The sequence below is a fragment of the Prionailurus viverrinus genome, chromosome C1 (genome assembly GCF_022837055.1).
Source record: "Prionailurus viverrinus isolate Anna chromosome C1, UM_Priviv_1.0, whole genome shotgun sequence".
In the NCBI taxonomy this organism is placed as follows: domain Eukaryota; kingdom Metazoa; phylum Chordata; class Mammalia; order Carnivora; family Felidae; genus Prionailurus; species Prionailurus viverrinus.
This window is the reverse complement of record NC_062568.1, coordinates 116,089,572-116,107,661: the sequence shown is the minus strand read 5'-3', so window position 1 is coordinate 116,107,661 and position 18,090 is coordinate 116,089,572. Positions and strand designations below refer to the sequence as shown.

General features: G+C 38.3%; 2 protein-coding genes across 3 annotated transcripts in view; one reads left to right on the top strand and one right to left on the bottom strand.

Moving 5' to 3' along the window:
- Positions 1 to 7,080: 7,080 nt before the first annotated feature.
- Positions 7,081 to 16,583, bottom strand: SIKE1 (suppressor of IKBKE 1). 2 transcript variants are annotated; one of them, XM_047870827.1, is made up of 5 exons: positions 16,334 to 16,583; positions 16,003 to 16,108; positions 14,993 to 15,135; positions 13,257 to 13,370; positions 7,081 to 11,176 (listed from the first exon to the last, which is right to left on the bottom strand). In XM_047870827.1, the coding sequence occupies exons 1-5, from the start codon at positions 16,502 to 16,504 to the stop codon at positions 11,075 to 11,077; spliced, it is 636 nt and encodes a 211-aa protein (XP_047726783.1). In that variant the 5' UTR covers positions 16,505 to 16,583; the 3' UTR covers positions 7,081 to 11,074. The 2 variants fall into 2 exon arrangements, with proteins under 2 accessions (XP_047726783.1, XP_047726784.1); XM_047870828.1 differs by having other exon boundaries at positions 16,346 to 16,583.
- The window catches only part of LOC125172567 (bile acid receptor-like), a 50,449-nt gene continuing 48,893 nt past the window's right edge, over positions 16,535 to 18,090 (top strand). Inside the window, exon 1 of the mRNA XM_047870825.1 lies at positions 16,535 to 16,589. The gene's annotated coding sequence lies outside the window, so the exon portion shown is untranslated. The remainder of the gene's footprint in view (positions 16,590 to 18,090) is intronic.

The window sequence follows — 18,090 nt, the reverse complement described above, 5'->3', positions numbered from 1 at the left end:
GTTCTGTTGGGGAAGTACAAAACGTTTCATCTATCAAACCAGCTGTTTTGTTTCCTTTGTCCAGTTCTTAAATTGAGATCTCTCCTTCTCAGCAATAGATCTAGTCTGGATATTCTAATCTAATGTTACAGAGAAACTGCCCCGGGCTCTTGCACTAGAAACAAGGTCATGTGAAGCTGGGCTAAAAGTAGAATTAGGTCTAAGAGCACGCATTCTCAAATATCACAGTAATGGGAAATGTAAAAAATAATAGTCTCATTAAATTCTATATATACAATCCCTATTAATAAGAAAGAATAAGTCTTGATTTCTACTATTACACATAGTTTCTAAATGCCTTCTTAAATCATACAACCATTCATCCTCATCATTCTGATTATGTCTCAATTGCCTTTAAATTCCTCCATGATCCATAATTAGTATCAATTTACATTAAACACAAAATGCAAATATGCATACACCCAGAAGCATACATTTTAGCATCCAAGGCATTAAAGAAAGTAAAAGATGGAAACATTTGATTTCAATCACTAGCTTATGTGATTTATTCTTTTTACAAGTATTACCCATAACTAGAGGTAGGTTTCATTTTTAGAAGATTGCTACATTTTAGGGCAATAATTTTTTTCAGATTAATTTTGAAGTGAAATTAAAAAACTGAAATGTAGTTATCATGTTATGTTTATTTTTTAAAACCAAAGTTAAAGCAGAAACTTGTGAAGTCACTTGGGAAACCATCTCCTATGCAATGGGGTAGTTATGGATTTTGAGGAGATATTTATTCTATTAAGGAATAAACTGAAACAAAAAAAATGCATACATTATTTTTTGGTATTTATCATCCCAATTTTTCTTCCCTGAGAAACTTAAATAGATAGTGAAATTGATTATGATTGTGTTTTTTTCTCTCTACAATTATCAATAAGCACATATCTCTCAAATCTATTTGACAATCAAAAGCATCTTTTACACATTTGTAAGTTTTTCTTGAGCAGTGATGGCAACTGTATAGGATGAGATTTTTGTCAGTTCTCTGTGAAATGAGAAATATTAGGTCAATGTAGAGATTTTTTAAAAAATAAGGCTAAACTTATTCAAGATTCTAAGGGCTGTTTTCATTCTGACATGTCTTTCCTATTTAGGGGAGGTAAAGGGAACTTTTATTTATTTATTTATTTATTTATTTATTTTTTTTTTTTTTAACATTCTGTTTTCGTCATTCTTCAACGTTTATTTATTTTTGGGACAGAGAGAGACAGAGCATGAACGGGGGAGGGGCAGAGAGAGAGGGAGACACAGAATCGGAAACAGGCTCCAGGCTCTGAGCCATCAGCCCAGAGCCCGACGCGGGGCTCGAACTCACGGACCGCAAGATCGTGACCTGGCTGAAGTCGGACGCCCAACCGACTGCGCCACCCAGGCGCCCCATATTTATTTATTTTTAATTAAAAAAAATTTTTTTTAACGTTTATTTATTTTTGAGACAGACAGAGACAGAGCATGAATGAGGGAGGGTCAGAGAGAGACAGGGAGACACAGAATCTGAAACAGGCTCCAGGCTCTGCGCTGTCAGCACAGAGCCCGACGTGGGGCTCGAACTCACAGACTGCGAGATCACGACCTGAGCTGAAGTCAGATGCTCAACCGACTGAGCCACCCAGGCGCCCCTAAAGGGAACTTTAAAAAAAAAAAAATTTTTAATGTTTATTTCTGAGACAGAGAGAGACAGAGCATGAGTGGGAGAGGGGCAGAGAGAGAGAGTGAGGCACAGAATCAGAAGCAGGCTCCAGGCTCTGAGCTGTCAGCTCAGAGCCTGACACAGGGCTTGAACCCACAGACTGGGAGATCATGACCTGAGCCGAAGTCGGATGCTCAACTGACTGAGCCACCCAGGCACCCCCGGGGACTTTTATACAATTTTGCTAATAGTGGATGGTAAAGGTATCCACATTCAAGATTTCAGAACAGAAAAACACAATTTAGAGCAGAAACTTTCATAAGGAATCATTATTTCCACAAGAATGTAAATAAGATTTAATCCTAGAACCCTGCATTCCAAAACTTTTTATTCATTAACAAGCCTCTAACAGTTAAAATGCATTATGTAAATAAGAATGATATAAGGATAACAACATGTAATCAAATATTAGAATTTAAATAAGAATAATGCAAAAACTTTGTATAATGCTTCCCCCTTTTTTTTTTTTTTTTCAATTTTGAAAGAGAGAGGGAGAGAGAGAGAGAGACGGAATGAGCGGGGGATGGCAGAGGATCCCAAGTGGGCTCTGCCCTGACAGTAGAGAGCTCAATGCAGGGTTCAAACTCACAAACCGTGAGATCATGACCTAAGCCTAGGTCAGTCGCTCAACTGACTGACCCACCAGGTGCCCCTATGCTTCCCTTTAAAGTGTCAACACTGCACATAAGAGAAGAATTATATGCTAAGCCAGAGGGAAGGGTGGAGCAAAAGAATATTGTTAATTAAACTTAATTTAGATCCTAATGAAACCAATTGTACTCAGAATAAAATCCAAATTCTTTTACCATGGCCTACAAGGCCCTAACTGACCTAGTTCCCACTAAATCTCTAACCTCTGGTTCACTGTGATTCAATTCCATTGCTATTTTGGTTTTTCCCACATTGCAGATTTGTTTCTACTCAGAACTTGCATTTACTGTTGCTGCTGTCTGGAATGCTGTTTCCCCAAATTATCACTTTGTGGCACTTTCTCATCAGTAACTTGTTAGCTTAAATGTTACTGCCTCACAAAGATCTTCTCTAAAGTAAAAGTACCCACTATCACCATCGCTCTCCACAGTATTAGCTTGTTTTATTGTCTTCATAATATGTATTGCTATCCAAAATTAACACATTTATGAATTTAGTTGTTTATTCCCCTTCTTTCTAAACAATAGTCCAAGTTTCAGTTCTCTGGTTCATCACTACATCCCCTAAATCTAGGACAGGGACTGACATAACAGTAAGTACTTAATAATATTCATCGAATGGATGAATTATCCATTTCACTAATTCTAAGACATTATTGATTGTACCATACATCATTATTTGTGCATCAGCAAGAAGAAAATATGTTGCCATTTTCACTCTGACATAATACTGTCATTGGTTACAATTTTTATATTTGTTAATGGAGTTGCTTTAAAGTTATTTAGACCTGGTTTAGGTCTAATTAGATAAAACTTTAAAAACATTTTCATCATGTGTCACTCTTGTGTGTATATAAAGTGAAAAAAAAATAAGCAAAGTGGTGGTCTTCCTAAAACTTCTTCACGAAACCTAACTTCTGAATCTTTCTTTGTAGTAATAAATTTGACTGTATTTTAAAAATTCCATTCATCAAGAGACAGCATTAAAAACTTAAAAAAATCAAGAAACTAGAATATATGTTTGCAACATGTAAAACTGATAATGTATTAGTATCATAAATATATACTAAATTAATACCTATAAATAGGAAAAAGTGAAAGAAAAGAAATGGGGGAATGACTTGAATGTCAACATTAAAAAAAAACGTTAAGGGCGCCTGGGTGGCTCAGTCGGTTGAGCGTCTGACTTTGGCTCAGGTCGTGATCTTGCAGTTTATGAGTCTGAGTCCCACGTTGGGCTCTGTGCTGACAGCTCGGAGCCTGGAGCCTGTTTCAGATTGTGTGTCTCCCTCTCTCTGCCCCTTCCTCGCTCATGCTCTGCCTCTGTCTGTCTTTCAAAAATGAATAAATGTTAAAACAAACAAACGAACAACTGTATAGGTACGGGGTGCCTGCGTGGCTCAGTTGGTTGAGTGTCTGACTCTAGATTTCTGCTCTGGTCATGATCCCAAGGTCACAGGATTGAGCCCCGCATCGAGCTCTGCATTGAATATGGAGCCTGCTTAAGGTTCTCTGTCTCCCTCACCCCTACCGGCGTGTGCGAGCTCTGTCTCTCTCTCTTTCTCTAAAATTAGAAAAAAGAAAACTGTTAGGCAAATAATCATTTGATATTATGCTCAGCCTCATTAGTAATCCAGGGAATACATTTTTGTTTTGAGATAGTTTTAGACTTACAAAAGAATTACAAAAACTATATAGAAAGTTCCCATAAACACTTCACCCACTTTTCCATTATGTTAAGCTTACTTAGCCATAGGACAATTTTTGAAACGAGGAAATTAACCTTGACACAATATTAACTAAACTACAAAATTCAGGTTTCATGAGTTCTTTCCCTGATATCCATTTTCTCTTCCACAATCAAATCCAGGATCACACCCTGCATTTAGTTGTTGTCTCCTTACTCTCCTCCATTCTGTGACAGTTCCTTGCCTTTCGTGACCTGGACACTTTGGAACATTGATCAGTTATTTTGTAAACATCCCTCAACTTGTTTTTGTCTGATGCCTCCCTGGGTTAGATTGAGGTGATGCATTATTTGAAAGAATGTTATGGAGGTGATGTACCTTTCTCATTGCATTATACCAGGGGGCATAAGATGTTGAAATTTATTATTAGTGATGTTTACGTTAATCAGTTGGTTAAAGTGGTGTCTGCCAGGATTATTCATAGTAAACTTGTTATTTTTCCATTATAATTACTAAATGTTTTGGGGGAGATACTTTGGGACTTGATTGAATTGTCCTCTAAAATTATATCTACTCAGAATCTCAGAACATGGCCTTGTTTGGAAATAGGGTCTCTGCAGATGTAATCAAGTTACAATGAAGTCATACTGAATTATAGCAACAACTAATCAAATGACTACTGTTCTTAGAAGAGGGATATTTGGATACAGACACAGACATACAGGGAGAAAATCATGTGAAGATTGAGGTAGAAATTGCAGTGCTGTATCTAGAAGTCAAGGAATGCCAAGAGTTGCAGGAGCTAGAAAAAGGTCATGGAACATACTCTCCCTTAGAGCCTCCAGAAAGAACCAACCTTGTCAACACCTTAATTTCAGACTTCCAGCCATCAGAACTGTGACAGAATACATTTCTGTTGTTTTAAGCTATCCAGTTTGTAGTAATTTGTTATGGTAACTCTAGGAAACTAACAGAAGCTAAGCAAATACCTTTTTCTGTTTAAACTTTAGTTCACTAGGGGCACCTGGGTGGCTCAGTCCGTTGAACTGTTAGCACAGAGCTCACTTTGGGTCTTTGTCCTCCTCTCTCTTTGCCCCTCCTCCACTCATGTGTGCTCTCTCAAAAATAAATAAACGTTAAAAAAAAAAAACCACTTTAGTTCACTGATTACAGCATACATTGATGAATCTTACTGAATCTCTTTTTGGCTTATAGATGTGCAGGTTTTCCCACACAGGATTATTCTTAGGCCACCAAAAATACTGGTAACACAGGATTTCCTAAGAGTGCTTCATTGTGGTGTCCAGAATTTTATTTCAAGCTAGCAAAAGCTGTGTGGCTGGCAGAACTGTGAGATGGCTACCAAGAATCCCACCACCTGGTGGTGTACATGCTGTGTATAGTCCCCTGCCCTTGAGCATGGGCTAGACCTGTGGATATTATAGGATACCTCATATCTCCTTTATGGCAAAGAGATTACTGCAGGTGTAATTAAGATCTCCAATCAGTTGGGTTAATCAAGAGGGGGTTATTCTGGTTGGGCCTAACGTAAGCTCTTAAAAGGGAGTCTAGAGATGGGAGACAAGGAAGGTTGGAGAGTGATCTCCTTTTGGCCTTGAAGTCCTGGGAGTTTTACACCTGTATAGAAATGAATTTTGCCAACAACCATGTGAGCTTGGGAGGGGGCCCAGAGCCTCAGATGAGATGCCTAGCCTATGCTGACACCTTGATTTCAGCCTTGTGACATCATTAGATGGGAACCTAGTTAAACCCTGCATGGACTGCTGACCTACAGAACTGTAAGAGAAGAAATGGGCATTGTTTTAAGGTGGGAAATTTGTGGTCATCTGTTATATAGCAGTAAAGAACGAATATAGCCATACTCCCAAGTTCTTATGCTGGCACTCTCTTGATCTTACCAGAAGGTTCACATGAATGGAAAGTTCACAGAAAACAGCTGAACCCCTACTCCCTTCTCAAATAGTGCTTAAAATAGTTTCTTGACCAAAATAGCAAGAGCTTACCTTTGTCCAGTCATGCCACCAGGAACACAGCCAATTATGCTTATACTTACAGTCAACTACACCACAAACCCCTACATGTGTAAGACATATCCCAATTACAGGGATGTTAACATATGAAATAAAAATCAAGCTTAGGATCAATAACATAGAAATCCACTTCCATCAATTCCTCTTGTATTTTTAGGCTAGATGAAATGTTGAGTAAATTGCAGTTCATTCAGCTCTGAAGGTTCTGCCTCCTCTTTAGCATTCTTTGTGGGTGACAAAAGAAAAAGCATCATCTGCTTTCCATTATATTAGCAGATAATAGTCCTTAATTCCCTCTAAAAGTTGCTGAGACACCTGCAAGTAAAATACTGAAAAATGTGCACTATAACTGCTTATTGTGAAATGTATCTAATATAAAGGTGGATGGAGAATTAAAATTCAGGAAGTCAGATATTAGCAAGGATTTACAAAATGCATAATTGTAGTATTATATATGTATCTCTTAATACATTATATGATCACACAATGAAATAGTGAACATCAGTGGAAATAAATGACAGCTATGTACAAAACTATTTTTAGAAACATGTTCAGTTGAAAATATCAAATCCCTATAGACTATGTAAAATATGGTACCATTTTTATAGAAATCAAAATGGAACAAAACTAAAAAATGTCACTTTAGGGATGCATACATATTTTAGGTCTTTTTGCATCTGGTAGAACTATCAAAAAGAGGGAGTAGGGAGATGGGGAAAATAGGAAAGGAGCTTAGATAAATGCAAAGTATGGGTGATGTTCTAATTCTTAAGTTAGGTGATGAATGATTATGTTTGATAGCTTATTTGCATGTTACATATCCTTTTCTAAGTGTTAAATATTAAAACGTAAGTGCAAAATTATGTATAAAGTATTGGCAAAATTTGTATTTGCACAGTTGTTTTTTAGACTATGCTTATTTGATCAGCGTTCTTAATTAGAGGCAAGTCAGGTTAATTTTAACAAAGAGTGATTTTATTAAAAGGCAATCCTCAGGATCTCTAAGACAGGCAGAAAACCAAAATGAGAGGCTACAGAGCCTCTAATCACTTCAGATAATTGCTTCATTGAAGATCTCACTGTGTGGCAGAGACACTGCAGCCGCACCATTGACTTTGCTGACACTGGATACTGAAATGTTGTCACTAAAGCCGCTTGGGCTGTTCCTCTGTGGAACTGGACATAGTAGCCAGTGTTGTAGGCCTTTACTCAAAAGGAATTCTGCATAGTTCCCTGCTTCTTTGTATGCCTAACTTTAAAGTTTAAAGCAGATATATCTTCCTTAGCTGCAAAAGAGGCTGGGAAAACATCTGACACTTACATTTCTTAGGAGGGAGGAAGGCCTCTGCCTCATTAGGTGAGGGACTCCCTAACAGGATAGGAATGATATTGGGCAGCCAGGAAAGAAATGACAGTTGTCTGCCACAGCCACTCTTGGCCACTCAACACCAACACCTTCAACTTTCACTTATTAAGAATGATTCAGAGTAAAAGGACTTGTCAGACCTTGTTAGTTGCTTTCTCAATACTCTCCTCCTTGCTAATGGAATACTGACTTTATCTGAGGCAGCTATGTACACAGCCTCCTTTGAAGATAGAAGTTACCATTTAAAGATGGAAGGCAAATTAAGACAAGGGGAAATCTGTCTGGAATTTCGGGGAAAGCTTTGCTTTCCTTCGTAAAAGAGGATACACAGAGCTGGCACAGGCCATTTCCCTTTATCTTCCTGCCTTCAGTAGTGACATGGAATCTGGCACAGCACCGACCTTGCAACCACAAGAAAAGAGCATGAAGGATGAAAAATGGCATGCTCAGGAGGCGGATTTGAAAGACAGCACTGCACTCTTTGTATGTAGGTAAGACCACCGATTAAACATTGTTTAATCGTATGCACACATGGTCTCAGCTGCACCACTCTAGAAAAGAGAGGACAATTACGTCTCATGAGTTAAGACTCCATTTATTGAATTCATATTTTCTAACATATGGGCTGTGGTGTTTCTTTTGCACTATTAGTAAAAATAGATTTTGCCAATCAAGAACCACTTGAACTCTGATCCGTATTTGGCATTTAAAGGCATCCTAACTTAGTGGTTAAGAGTATGTTTAAGGGTCTCTCTAGGTTGGAATCTTGGTTCCAGTTTAGACAGCATAACCTCCTTGTGCCTGAGTGTATGTAAAATGAGGTATAGTTGAAATGGAGATTATAAAATAACTAGAAAGCACCAAGCTTTCTCCTCTTCATAGAGCCTTCTCTGTATCCTATACATTCTCATATTGGATTTATCACTGCCCTGTAATTATATGTATACTTGTCTCTTCTACCAAATTTTTCTTCAAAAACAGTGTCAACGCCTTTCCCTCACCTTTTTTCTATTCGTAACTCCAAATGAAGTGCCTGGTACATAGCAGATTAGACATTCTCAAACTAGTATCCGTAGAAGTTATCTGGGATGATTATAAAATACAAATTCCTGGATCCCATTCCTAAGTTTCTATTTCAGTAGTCAGCAAACAATTTTGGGGAACACGGAATGGACCTTCAATGTTTGAATCAAATTATGTGAAAATTATCAATGTAAGTCAAGGTAAAAGGTATTAAGGTAAGATCAGTAATATTTAAGCATTTTTCAAGGTACTTCTAAACTCAGTTTTTGTAATTTGATTTGTAATCATATAATTTTGGACTTCTAAATCATGAGGAAATCTCTAAAACTATTTTATTTATTCATTTATTTGTTCATTTAGTTGAGAGAGAGAGAGAGCCAGCACATGAGCCGGGTAGAGAGGGCAGAAGGAGAGAGAAGAGAGAATCTCAGGCAGGGTCAAGCTCAGCATGGAGCCCGACGTGGGGCTCGATCCAACGAACCTGGGATCATGACCTGAGCTGGAATCATGCTCAACCGACTGAGCCATGGAAGTACCCTTCTAAAACCATTTTAGATGCAACTATTTGTAGACTTATACATCTGACTACATTATGCTAATTATAAAATATTTATGAAAAGCCCTGTCTACTTGACATGTTGCTATTATGTGAAAAATAGACCTTTGTATTTCCTGATAATTAGACTCACTGTGGAATAAAGTTAACTGTTATTCTCAAAATGAAGTTTTTATTAGAAACATTCATATTAACACTAGCCAGAATTACATTATGTAGGGTGCTGAGAGCTCTTTAGACTCAGACTTCAAGCTTTTGATTTGCCGGGGTGAAAAGTTAACATAGACATTTATCCTGATATCTAAGATGTAAGTACTTTATAAACACCTTTAAAGGAACATAAGGCAGATAAAGAGACACCATGTCATATTTTAATGGGCCATTTGATGGCCCTGTATAGTCCGCTGCCTCCTGAGTGGAACTGTGGGACACACAGTGGCACTTAGGGTATATACTTCAAGCCAAATGGCTGGACTAAAGGTTTACTTACTCTTGGAAAACAAGATAAAAATGCCTACACTGGGGGTGGTAGTATTTTTCAAATTCTGTATAGGACTTTGAATAGAAATTTGACAAATTCTAAAATACCTGATTATTAAAGACCACCACTATAGGCAAAGTCATTTCAGTATTACTGGGATCAGATGCTTTTAGGATATCTTAGTGAAGTTTTATTGTTTTAATTGGAATTAATTCTTTATGGCAGTATGAAAGTTTACATCACACAAAGCACAAACAAAAAACTCTTTTTAATACTGGGTCTCTCCTATGCAGTATGGTGCTTAGTACTACTGGAAAATGTGGACAGGTTTAGGATTTGTTATTTCAATTATTTTTAGGCAAACCTAATCTGACAGTATAACATGAAGTAATTTGTAAATATCACATGTGACTAAATTGAGATGGGAGAATGAGTTGATGAGTGAGCCTAGTTGACCACTCAGCATTTGAATCTCAACACTGCTTTGTTGTCTGCACAACACGATGAATCTAATAACTCTCATTAGGTGATAAACTTTTGCTTCCTTGTGAAAAGTGGATCTAAAAAGAAAGCCAACTGCCAGTACTAATAATGAAAGACATCCAAGTAAGTGATGGTACTCAACTATAAAAAGAAGTTCTACGTACAGTAAACAGAATGGTGTACATTAAAAACCATGATGTGAATAAACCTATTGTATGCTCTTCAACTGGGTGAATCACCCAAGTTGAAGATTTTCTATGAGGACAATATTGAAAAATTGACTATTAATATCAAATAGAATAAATAAAAGCTACCTTTAGGATTTAACTAAGAGTACATGTGTATATGCACATACACGGGACAAATTTCTCAGGATTCTTTGAACAATACAATGACTTTACTATCACTAGAAAAAAGGTGGACTTATTTTCAAGTATGTTTCTTGGGGACTAGCAGTAGGTTCTCTCAAATTAAGAGTAAAGACACCAGGTCATAAAGTGCCAACTCTTAGCACCAGAGAGACTTAAAACTTCATAGGAGGTGAATGACGTTACAAATCAGAGAATCTACTAATCTAGTTCTATGGAATTGTATTACTTTTCTCAACTGGAAAAAAAATCTAGGTGTATGCCAAGTAGATTTAAAAAGCTAATCTCTTTTAAAAATTTTTTAGAATTGTAATTTACAATCCTATATAAAATAAAATTGCTGGCTTATAATAAAAGGCTCTAAGTTTCAGAGATATGAACAAACAAAAAGGAACTGGTAATACAGTTTATATAAATCAAGGTCCCAGAACTGAAAATTAAAAGTAGTCTCTCAGAGAAAGGAATGGTGAAACTCAGTGTGTATTTTCACGAACACACCCAAAAATTGTTTTGTGGACAGCCAATCTGATTTCGAATTTCTGAACTGCCACCTGATACCTTTAATCAACACTAAATCAAGTCTGAGGCAAGACATTACATGGACAATACTCAAATAGAAAGATAATAACTTCCTTCCTTGACAATCTCCAGCTGTCATTCAGAAGTGGAGTTATTTGATGGCTTGGGAAGCAGTGTCCATTGAGTTTTCCTTCCTGACCTGAAGAGATTCACTGCTGATGGACAATAATTCTCGAAGTTCCTTATTTTCAAGCTGGAAAAAAAAGGTATGTTTATTTCAGTATTTTGATTGTCAAACTGTATCAGAATACATTGTTTTGGGCCAGGAACAGAAAGCATATTAATTTTAAACATTTGAAAGAAACAAAGTAACTGAGAATTTCCTAAAATACTAATTATTAATCATTTAATATACATTTACTGAGTAATTTATATAAACCACATGTTAGGATTACAAGGAAAAAAAACCAAAGTCTCTCTCCACCTGAGGTATTCGGTGCTTGTTGTACTTTTTGTGGTTCCCACTAGTTTTACTACTGTTTCTTCTACCTTTTAAATTCCTAATAATATTTTTTTTTTTTTAATTTTTTTTTCAACGTTTATTTATTTTTGGGACAGAGAGAGACAGAGCATGAACGGGGGAGGGGCAGAGAGAGAGGGAGACACAGAATTGGAAACAGGCTCCAGGCTCTGAGCCATCAGCCCAGAGCCTGACGCGGGGCTCGAACTTGCGGACCGCAAGATCGTGACCTGGCTGAAGTCAGACGCTTAACCGACTGCGCCACCCAGGCGCCCTGTTTCCTAATAATATTTTTACTGTGCTCAGTCTTTTCTCCTGAATGTGCTACAGTTTTGGAGGAAGGAAGAAAAGGAGAAGAAACTACTCATGGGTCCACAGCCAGGTACCAGTGGGTGTCCTACATACATCATCTCACAACAACATGTAGGGCAGGTACCATTCCCTACATCCAAGTTCTCTAGAAGACGAGGACACTGTGGCTCACCAAAGTCCAAAAACTTGTCCAAACGCAGACAACGTGGATGTGATACTGCTAGGGTTTCAATCTGATGTTGGTGTCCTTTCCGCTTAAAATACTGAGTAAAATTTGTTCCACATTTCCTTAGGGCTATTTCCATATTTGAGGTACATCAGGGATAGTATAGACAAGGTTGTTCTACTGTTTTAACTAACTCCTAATTCCTACTTGGGACCTTGTCTCTCCCTTTGATTTCCAGCTAGGGCAGCTTGCACTCTGTATCCTCATTCTCTCTGTAGGAAATTCTAGGAAACCATAGCATTTTTAGGCTTCATCAAGAGTCTGCGTCCATGGTCATTAAATCGTCTAACATATAAAGTGCTTCCCTTAGTACTGTGCATCTCTCCTAGCATGTACAAACCATTTCATATCATTTAAGTACTAGTCTTATTCCTTTCAGTAGACTCTGTGCAGGGATCCTCTCTTTCTCTCTGATATTTCTCAAAGGGGCCATGACAGCATCCTGTAATAAGCAACATTCAAATGATTTACTGTTATGTGTTTTCTTAATAATTTTATGGGATTCTAATACCTCCAGGTCTTTTTTTTTCCCTTGGTAAATTATTGCTATTATAATAAAAATTTTACATGAAAAGAGCCTTTAAAAAATCAAAACTGTAAGGCTTATAAAATAAATAGCATGCCCTTGGCTTTGTTCCCCAAGGGCAACTACTTTTAAAACTTTTATCTATTTCTTTTGGTACTTACTTCCATAGTTAATAAATGAATAATTAATAGTAATTATTATGCCTGTACTGCTATATATATATTTTTAATGTTTATTTTTGAAAGAGAGAGTGTGAGTGGGAGAGGGGCAGAGAGGGAGACACAGAATCTGAAGCAGGCTCCAGGCTCTGAGCTGTGAGCACAGAGCCCAATGTGGGGCTCGAACTCATGAACCGTGAGGTCATGACCTGAGCCGAAGATGGATGCTTAACCAACTGAGCCACCTAGGTGCCCCTGTACTGCTATTTCTTGATGATCAATTTAAGACATTATCTGACTTCCTTTTATAGCAGAGGAGGGATTTTAGCTCACATGTAATCTGTCTCTTCTACTCTCTCTACCCTCTCAATATGATAATATCTCAATTTCTAGCCAATACATAGTTGGCATTTTCATTGTTTGCTGCTGATTGTATTTACTTTCTTGGAAAGGATGTAGAACAGGAGTTTTAATTTTGAATCATGAACACACAGAAAACATCAATACACTGCCTAGGATAGCAATGGCATACCTTCTGGACTCTAAGAAAACTCCCTGAATATTGTGACCCTATAATAGCAACAATCTTACCTCTAATTGGGCTAGTTTTTCCTGAATCTTACAAAATTGGTCATCATCCACCTGAACTGCTTTCCTCATCACTTCTCCCATTTCACAGATTCTGTCAATCTGACTCTCAATTTCCTGGAAAGATTAAGAAAAGACAAAGGTGAAAAGTTATCTTTTCTATAGATGTTCACGAGAACATATGCATTATGAGTTAAAAAATTCCTTTTATCTATGCTATAGAAGTTATACAGGAGTTTCATCACAATCTGAGTCTGAAGAGGCAAAGACATAATCAAGTTATCTTGTGGTATTCACAAATAAATAATTTGCTTTCAAAAGATTGATTCTAGTCTAACCAACCACTGGCCATTGAACAACATCTCTAAGTGGCTGTTTAACTTAAATTTGAATATATTTATTGGCAGGAAGCTCACCGCATTCCAAGGTACCTTATTCTATCACTGGACATATCTCTTCACAAGTTTTTCATGTGAGTTAAACTGTTTTTTTTTTTTTTTCTTTTTTAAATGTTTATTTTTGAGAGAGAGTGAGTAAGGTGGAGAGAGAGAGGGGGACAAGATCCAAAGTGGGCTCTGTGCTGTCAGCACAGAGCCTGACGCAGGGCTTGAACCCATGAACCGTGACATCATGACTTGAGCTGAAGTCCAATGCTAAACCAACTGAGCCACCCAGGCGCCCCAAACTAAACTGTCTCTTTTAAGGTTCAAGTTTTTTCCTCCACATAACAGAAAATCGTTTATTTTTCTCTTCTAGATGAGAGCTATTCACATATTTAAAATATTCCTGCTCCCTAAGACTTTTGTTAAGTCAGTAAAATGCTTTCAAAGGAATCTAAGATGCAACTTATCTTTCATAAATTCCCTGGAGCAAATAGGTGCCCATCTTTTAATCCCGTTTTAAATGATATAGTACATGTGAATGTACAATGACAACTATGAAGCACTCTACAAACATAAGCACAATTACTAGGTCTCCCAAATTAAATCATAAGCAACCAAACCATAGAAACTACGCCATGTATTTTTTTAAAACCATACTTCTGACAACATAGTATGATGCTATGTAGTTCAGTTTAATAAAGGTTTACTGACTGCCTGCTATGTGCCAAGTACTATGTTAGGGATAAAAGAAGAATTCATGCTCCTTACAATCAAGGAGCTTATAGTTTAGTGAAAGTACAATAATAACCAACCAAATATTGGGGCGCCGGGGTGGCTCAGTGGGTTGAGCGTCCAACTTCGGCTCAGGTCATGATCTCGTGATTTGTGAGTTTGAGCCCCGCATTGGGCTCTGTGCTGACAGCTTGGAGCCTGGAGCCTGCTTTGGATTCTGTCTCTCTCTCTCTCTCAGCCCCTCCCCTGCTCACTCTGTGTCTCTGTCTCTCAAAAAATAAATAAAACATTTAAAAAAATTTAATAAGCAACCAAATATTTACTGAGTACCTTCAGCACTACCTGGCATTATGTTTGGTCAAGGAACTAAGCATCCATTAATCTTGAAAAGAGATCTTGGTGAGGAAGGGAAGAACCTTAATCCCACTCAGAGAAAAGCACCTGAACAGTCCCTTACCCCCTTCTTTCTATTCATATCCTTACAAAGGTATAGGGAAATCAAAGCAAATATGATAAACATGAAAGGAAAACAAGCTTACTTTTCTTCAAAAACAAGCAAACAATTTAAAACAATTCAAGATTTCAATCCTGGTCATTTAGAACTCATTCATCAAAATTTCTTACTGCAGAGTGAGACTGGTGAGCTTTTAGGACTGGTTCAGCGTCCACGGCCTTTTTAGCAACCATTAATTGTAACATCTGTTTGCGGTACTTGCTCATGATGAGTTCCAAAGCATCCTGGTGTTCCTCCAAGGAAACCCATAGCTCTATAAGAAAATAAATCAATAAAATCACTTGGCAGTGATGTCTGAGAGAGAGCTCTCAAAGCCAAAGCTTTTAAAGTTGGAATTTTATGACAGTCCATGAGATATTGTGAATGCAAAGTTATAACTCAGTGATTAAGTCCACAAAACTCAACAGTTAAGGTCTATCTGAAAAATAACTTTCTAGGCAGAGGCAGCATAGTCTGGTAGAAACAACATGGGATGTAGAACCAGAAGACATGGGTTTCGGTTCAATTCTGTGAGTTACTAGCTTACTACTACTCCTATGCAAATCATTTAACCTCTCTGAACCTATTAACTGCATTGTAATATTAAATACTGGCTTATCTACCTCAAAATGAAGATATGAGAATATAATGTGATGATATATGTGAAAGCTCTCTGTAAACTGACATACAAATAACTTCATACTATCATTGATAATTTACTCATTAAACCTGAGAATATATACCCTGAGGATAAAATTCATTTCTTCCACCTTGCACAAGAACATTTAAAAAACTTCTTCAATCTTAGTGTTTATGTCAATTAATAAACAAAAAATTTAAGCTCTTGAGGATATTAACTCTTTTCTTATGCAAATATCCATATGGGGATACACAAATAAGCCATGCAATAATTCAACTCTACTAAGCACCCCCTTTGGTAAGCAGCCTATAAATACAAAATCAGTCAGATGACCTTAAAAAGGGTAACGTAAACTTTATTGTTACTGGGCCAGCAAGGGATAACCCTTTTTCAAAGTACTAATCCGGAGATATATATAAGATGTGAAGTTAGTTTGGCAAGAACTTTTGAAACATTATTGGATATTAGAAAATAATAACTACAGAAAAAGACCTGACTAACCTCTGTTTTCCTGCTGCAAGTCTCTAATCTGTGTGTTCTCTTGGGACAGCAGAATGTGAGGTTTGAATTTGGACATGTCCTTTATATCGGGTGCATCTTCTTGATACTGGACAAACAGAGACAGACTAAGCGCGCCGTTAACAGGAAAACAGCCGCGGATGCAACCGAAGAAGTTGGGGTCGGGGCTCCAGGGCAACATTCTCAGCCCCGACCCCGCAGAAAGGTCTCACCGCCACCCTCTGAGAGCAGGCATAAATTTAAAGCCGGGTTCCCACCGTCCTATGCCCTCGACCCCTCCCGGTGCACAGAACCCGCGGGCACGGCCCCCTACCCTCTGCCCGACCTGGTCCGGAAGCGCCGTCCCCGCCTCCCTCATAGCGGCCACCCGCCGGTGCAGCGCGGCGGACTGATCCACTAGCGACTCTGCGGCCGCGTCGTGCTCCCGCAGCCGCTCCAGCAGCGTCTTGGCGTCTGTCAGGATCTTCTCGATGGTGCAGCTCATAGCGGCCCAGGACCACGGCCCCCCGCCCTGCTCACCTACACGAACCTTCCCTGAACCTGTCTCAGCGTTACAGACGTCACTTCCGGTATGTTTAAAAGGCGCCTAGGCAGCCGCCATATGCGCCTGCGCAGTGGCGGCCCAGTCCGCCGGTGACCCAGTTTAACCAGCAGCCTCGCCGTGCGGCCCAGCCTTGCGCGGAGCCCCAGGCCTGGCCTGGTCCCGCCTGGCCTCGCCTCTGGCTTCTGGCTCCGATGGCTAGGTAGTCAAGCTGGCTTCTGGTCCGTGTCTTTTTTCCCAGTGGGTTCTGACTGATGTGGATTGCTGTTCAGTCATCTTTTTTTTTTTTTTTAATTGGTGCTTGGTTTCTTTTTAAAATTAATTCTTAAAAATTGTGGTAAAATACACATAAAATGTAGCATATTAAGCATTTTCATGTTTATTTATTTTGGGAGATAGCTAGAGCAAGTCGGAGAGGAGCAGAGAGAGGGAGGGAGAGACAGAGAGAGAGAGAGAGAGAGAGAGAGAGAGAGAGAATGCCAAGCAGGCTCCACGCTGTCAGCACAGTGCCGGATACTGGGCTCCATCCCACCAACGGTGAGATCGTGACCTGAGCCAATATAAAGAGTTGGATGCTTAACCCAGTGAACCTTTTTTAAGTGTATACTCTAGTACTGTTTAAGTGCATTGCCTTCCTTATGCAACCATCACCACCATCCATTTCCAGAACTCTTCATCTTGCAAAATGGAAACAATATGTCCATTAAATACTAACTCCCTATTCTGCAGTCCTCTCAGCCCTTGGTAACCACTAATCTACTTTCTGTCTGTATGAATTTGACTACTTTAGACACCTCAAGTACAGTAAGTGGAATTATACAAATCATATCTGTTGTTTTGTTACTAGCTTATTTCACTTAACATGTCCTCAGGGTTTATCTATGCATTTCAGAATTTACTTCCTTTTTAGGGCTGAATGATAGTTCATCAAATGTATGTGCCATATTTTGCCTATCCATTCATCCACTGAGGGACACCTCCACCTTTTGGCCACTGTGAACAGGGATGTTTGCTTATCTGTTTGAGTCCCCGCTTTCAATTCTTTTAGGTATTTACTAGAAGTGGAATTGCTGGGTCATATAATAATAATTCTGCCTTAGATTTTTTGAGGAAAGATCATACTGTTTTTCACAGTGGCTGTACCATTTTACATTTTTAACAACATTGTGTAAGGATTCCAATTTCCCCACATTCTTGCCCATACTTAGTGCTTTCTTTCTTTCTTTTCTTTTTTTTTTTTTGATAGCCATCTTCATGGGTATGAGATGCAGTCATTATTATTTTCTGCTTGCCTATTTTTCCTTTCTAATTCAATTAAGAAATAATAAATTTAACCAGAATGGCACTGACTTCCATACTATTTGTTATATTGGTTTATAAGAGTTTACCATATCAAGCTTGTATGCCAATCTTTGTTCTTTTTCATTCATTACTTTAATAAATATTTTTGGTGAGACTGCTTTGGTTCAGGCACTGTTTAGTGTCTGAGAATGCTTCAGAAAATGACACAAGGTCTCTCCCCTTAGGGA

Bases quoted from the DNA above. Each gene is read 5' to 3' on its own strand.
- SIKE1 (XM_047870827.1), bottom strand. From the start codon at position 16,504: ATGAGCTGCACCATCGAGAAGATCCTGACAGACGCCAAGACGCTGCTG. The intron at 13,371-14,992 runs GTAAGAAATTTT...TAATCTTTCCAG, and splicing joins CTCACCAGTCTCACTCTGCA to GAAATTGAGAGTCAGATTGA. The intron at 11,177-13,256 runs GTAAGATTGTTG...TTTTTTTTCCAG, and splicing joins AAAAACTAGCCCAATTAGAG to CTTGAAAATAAGGAACTTCG.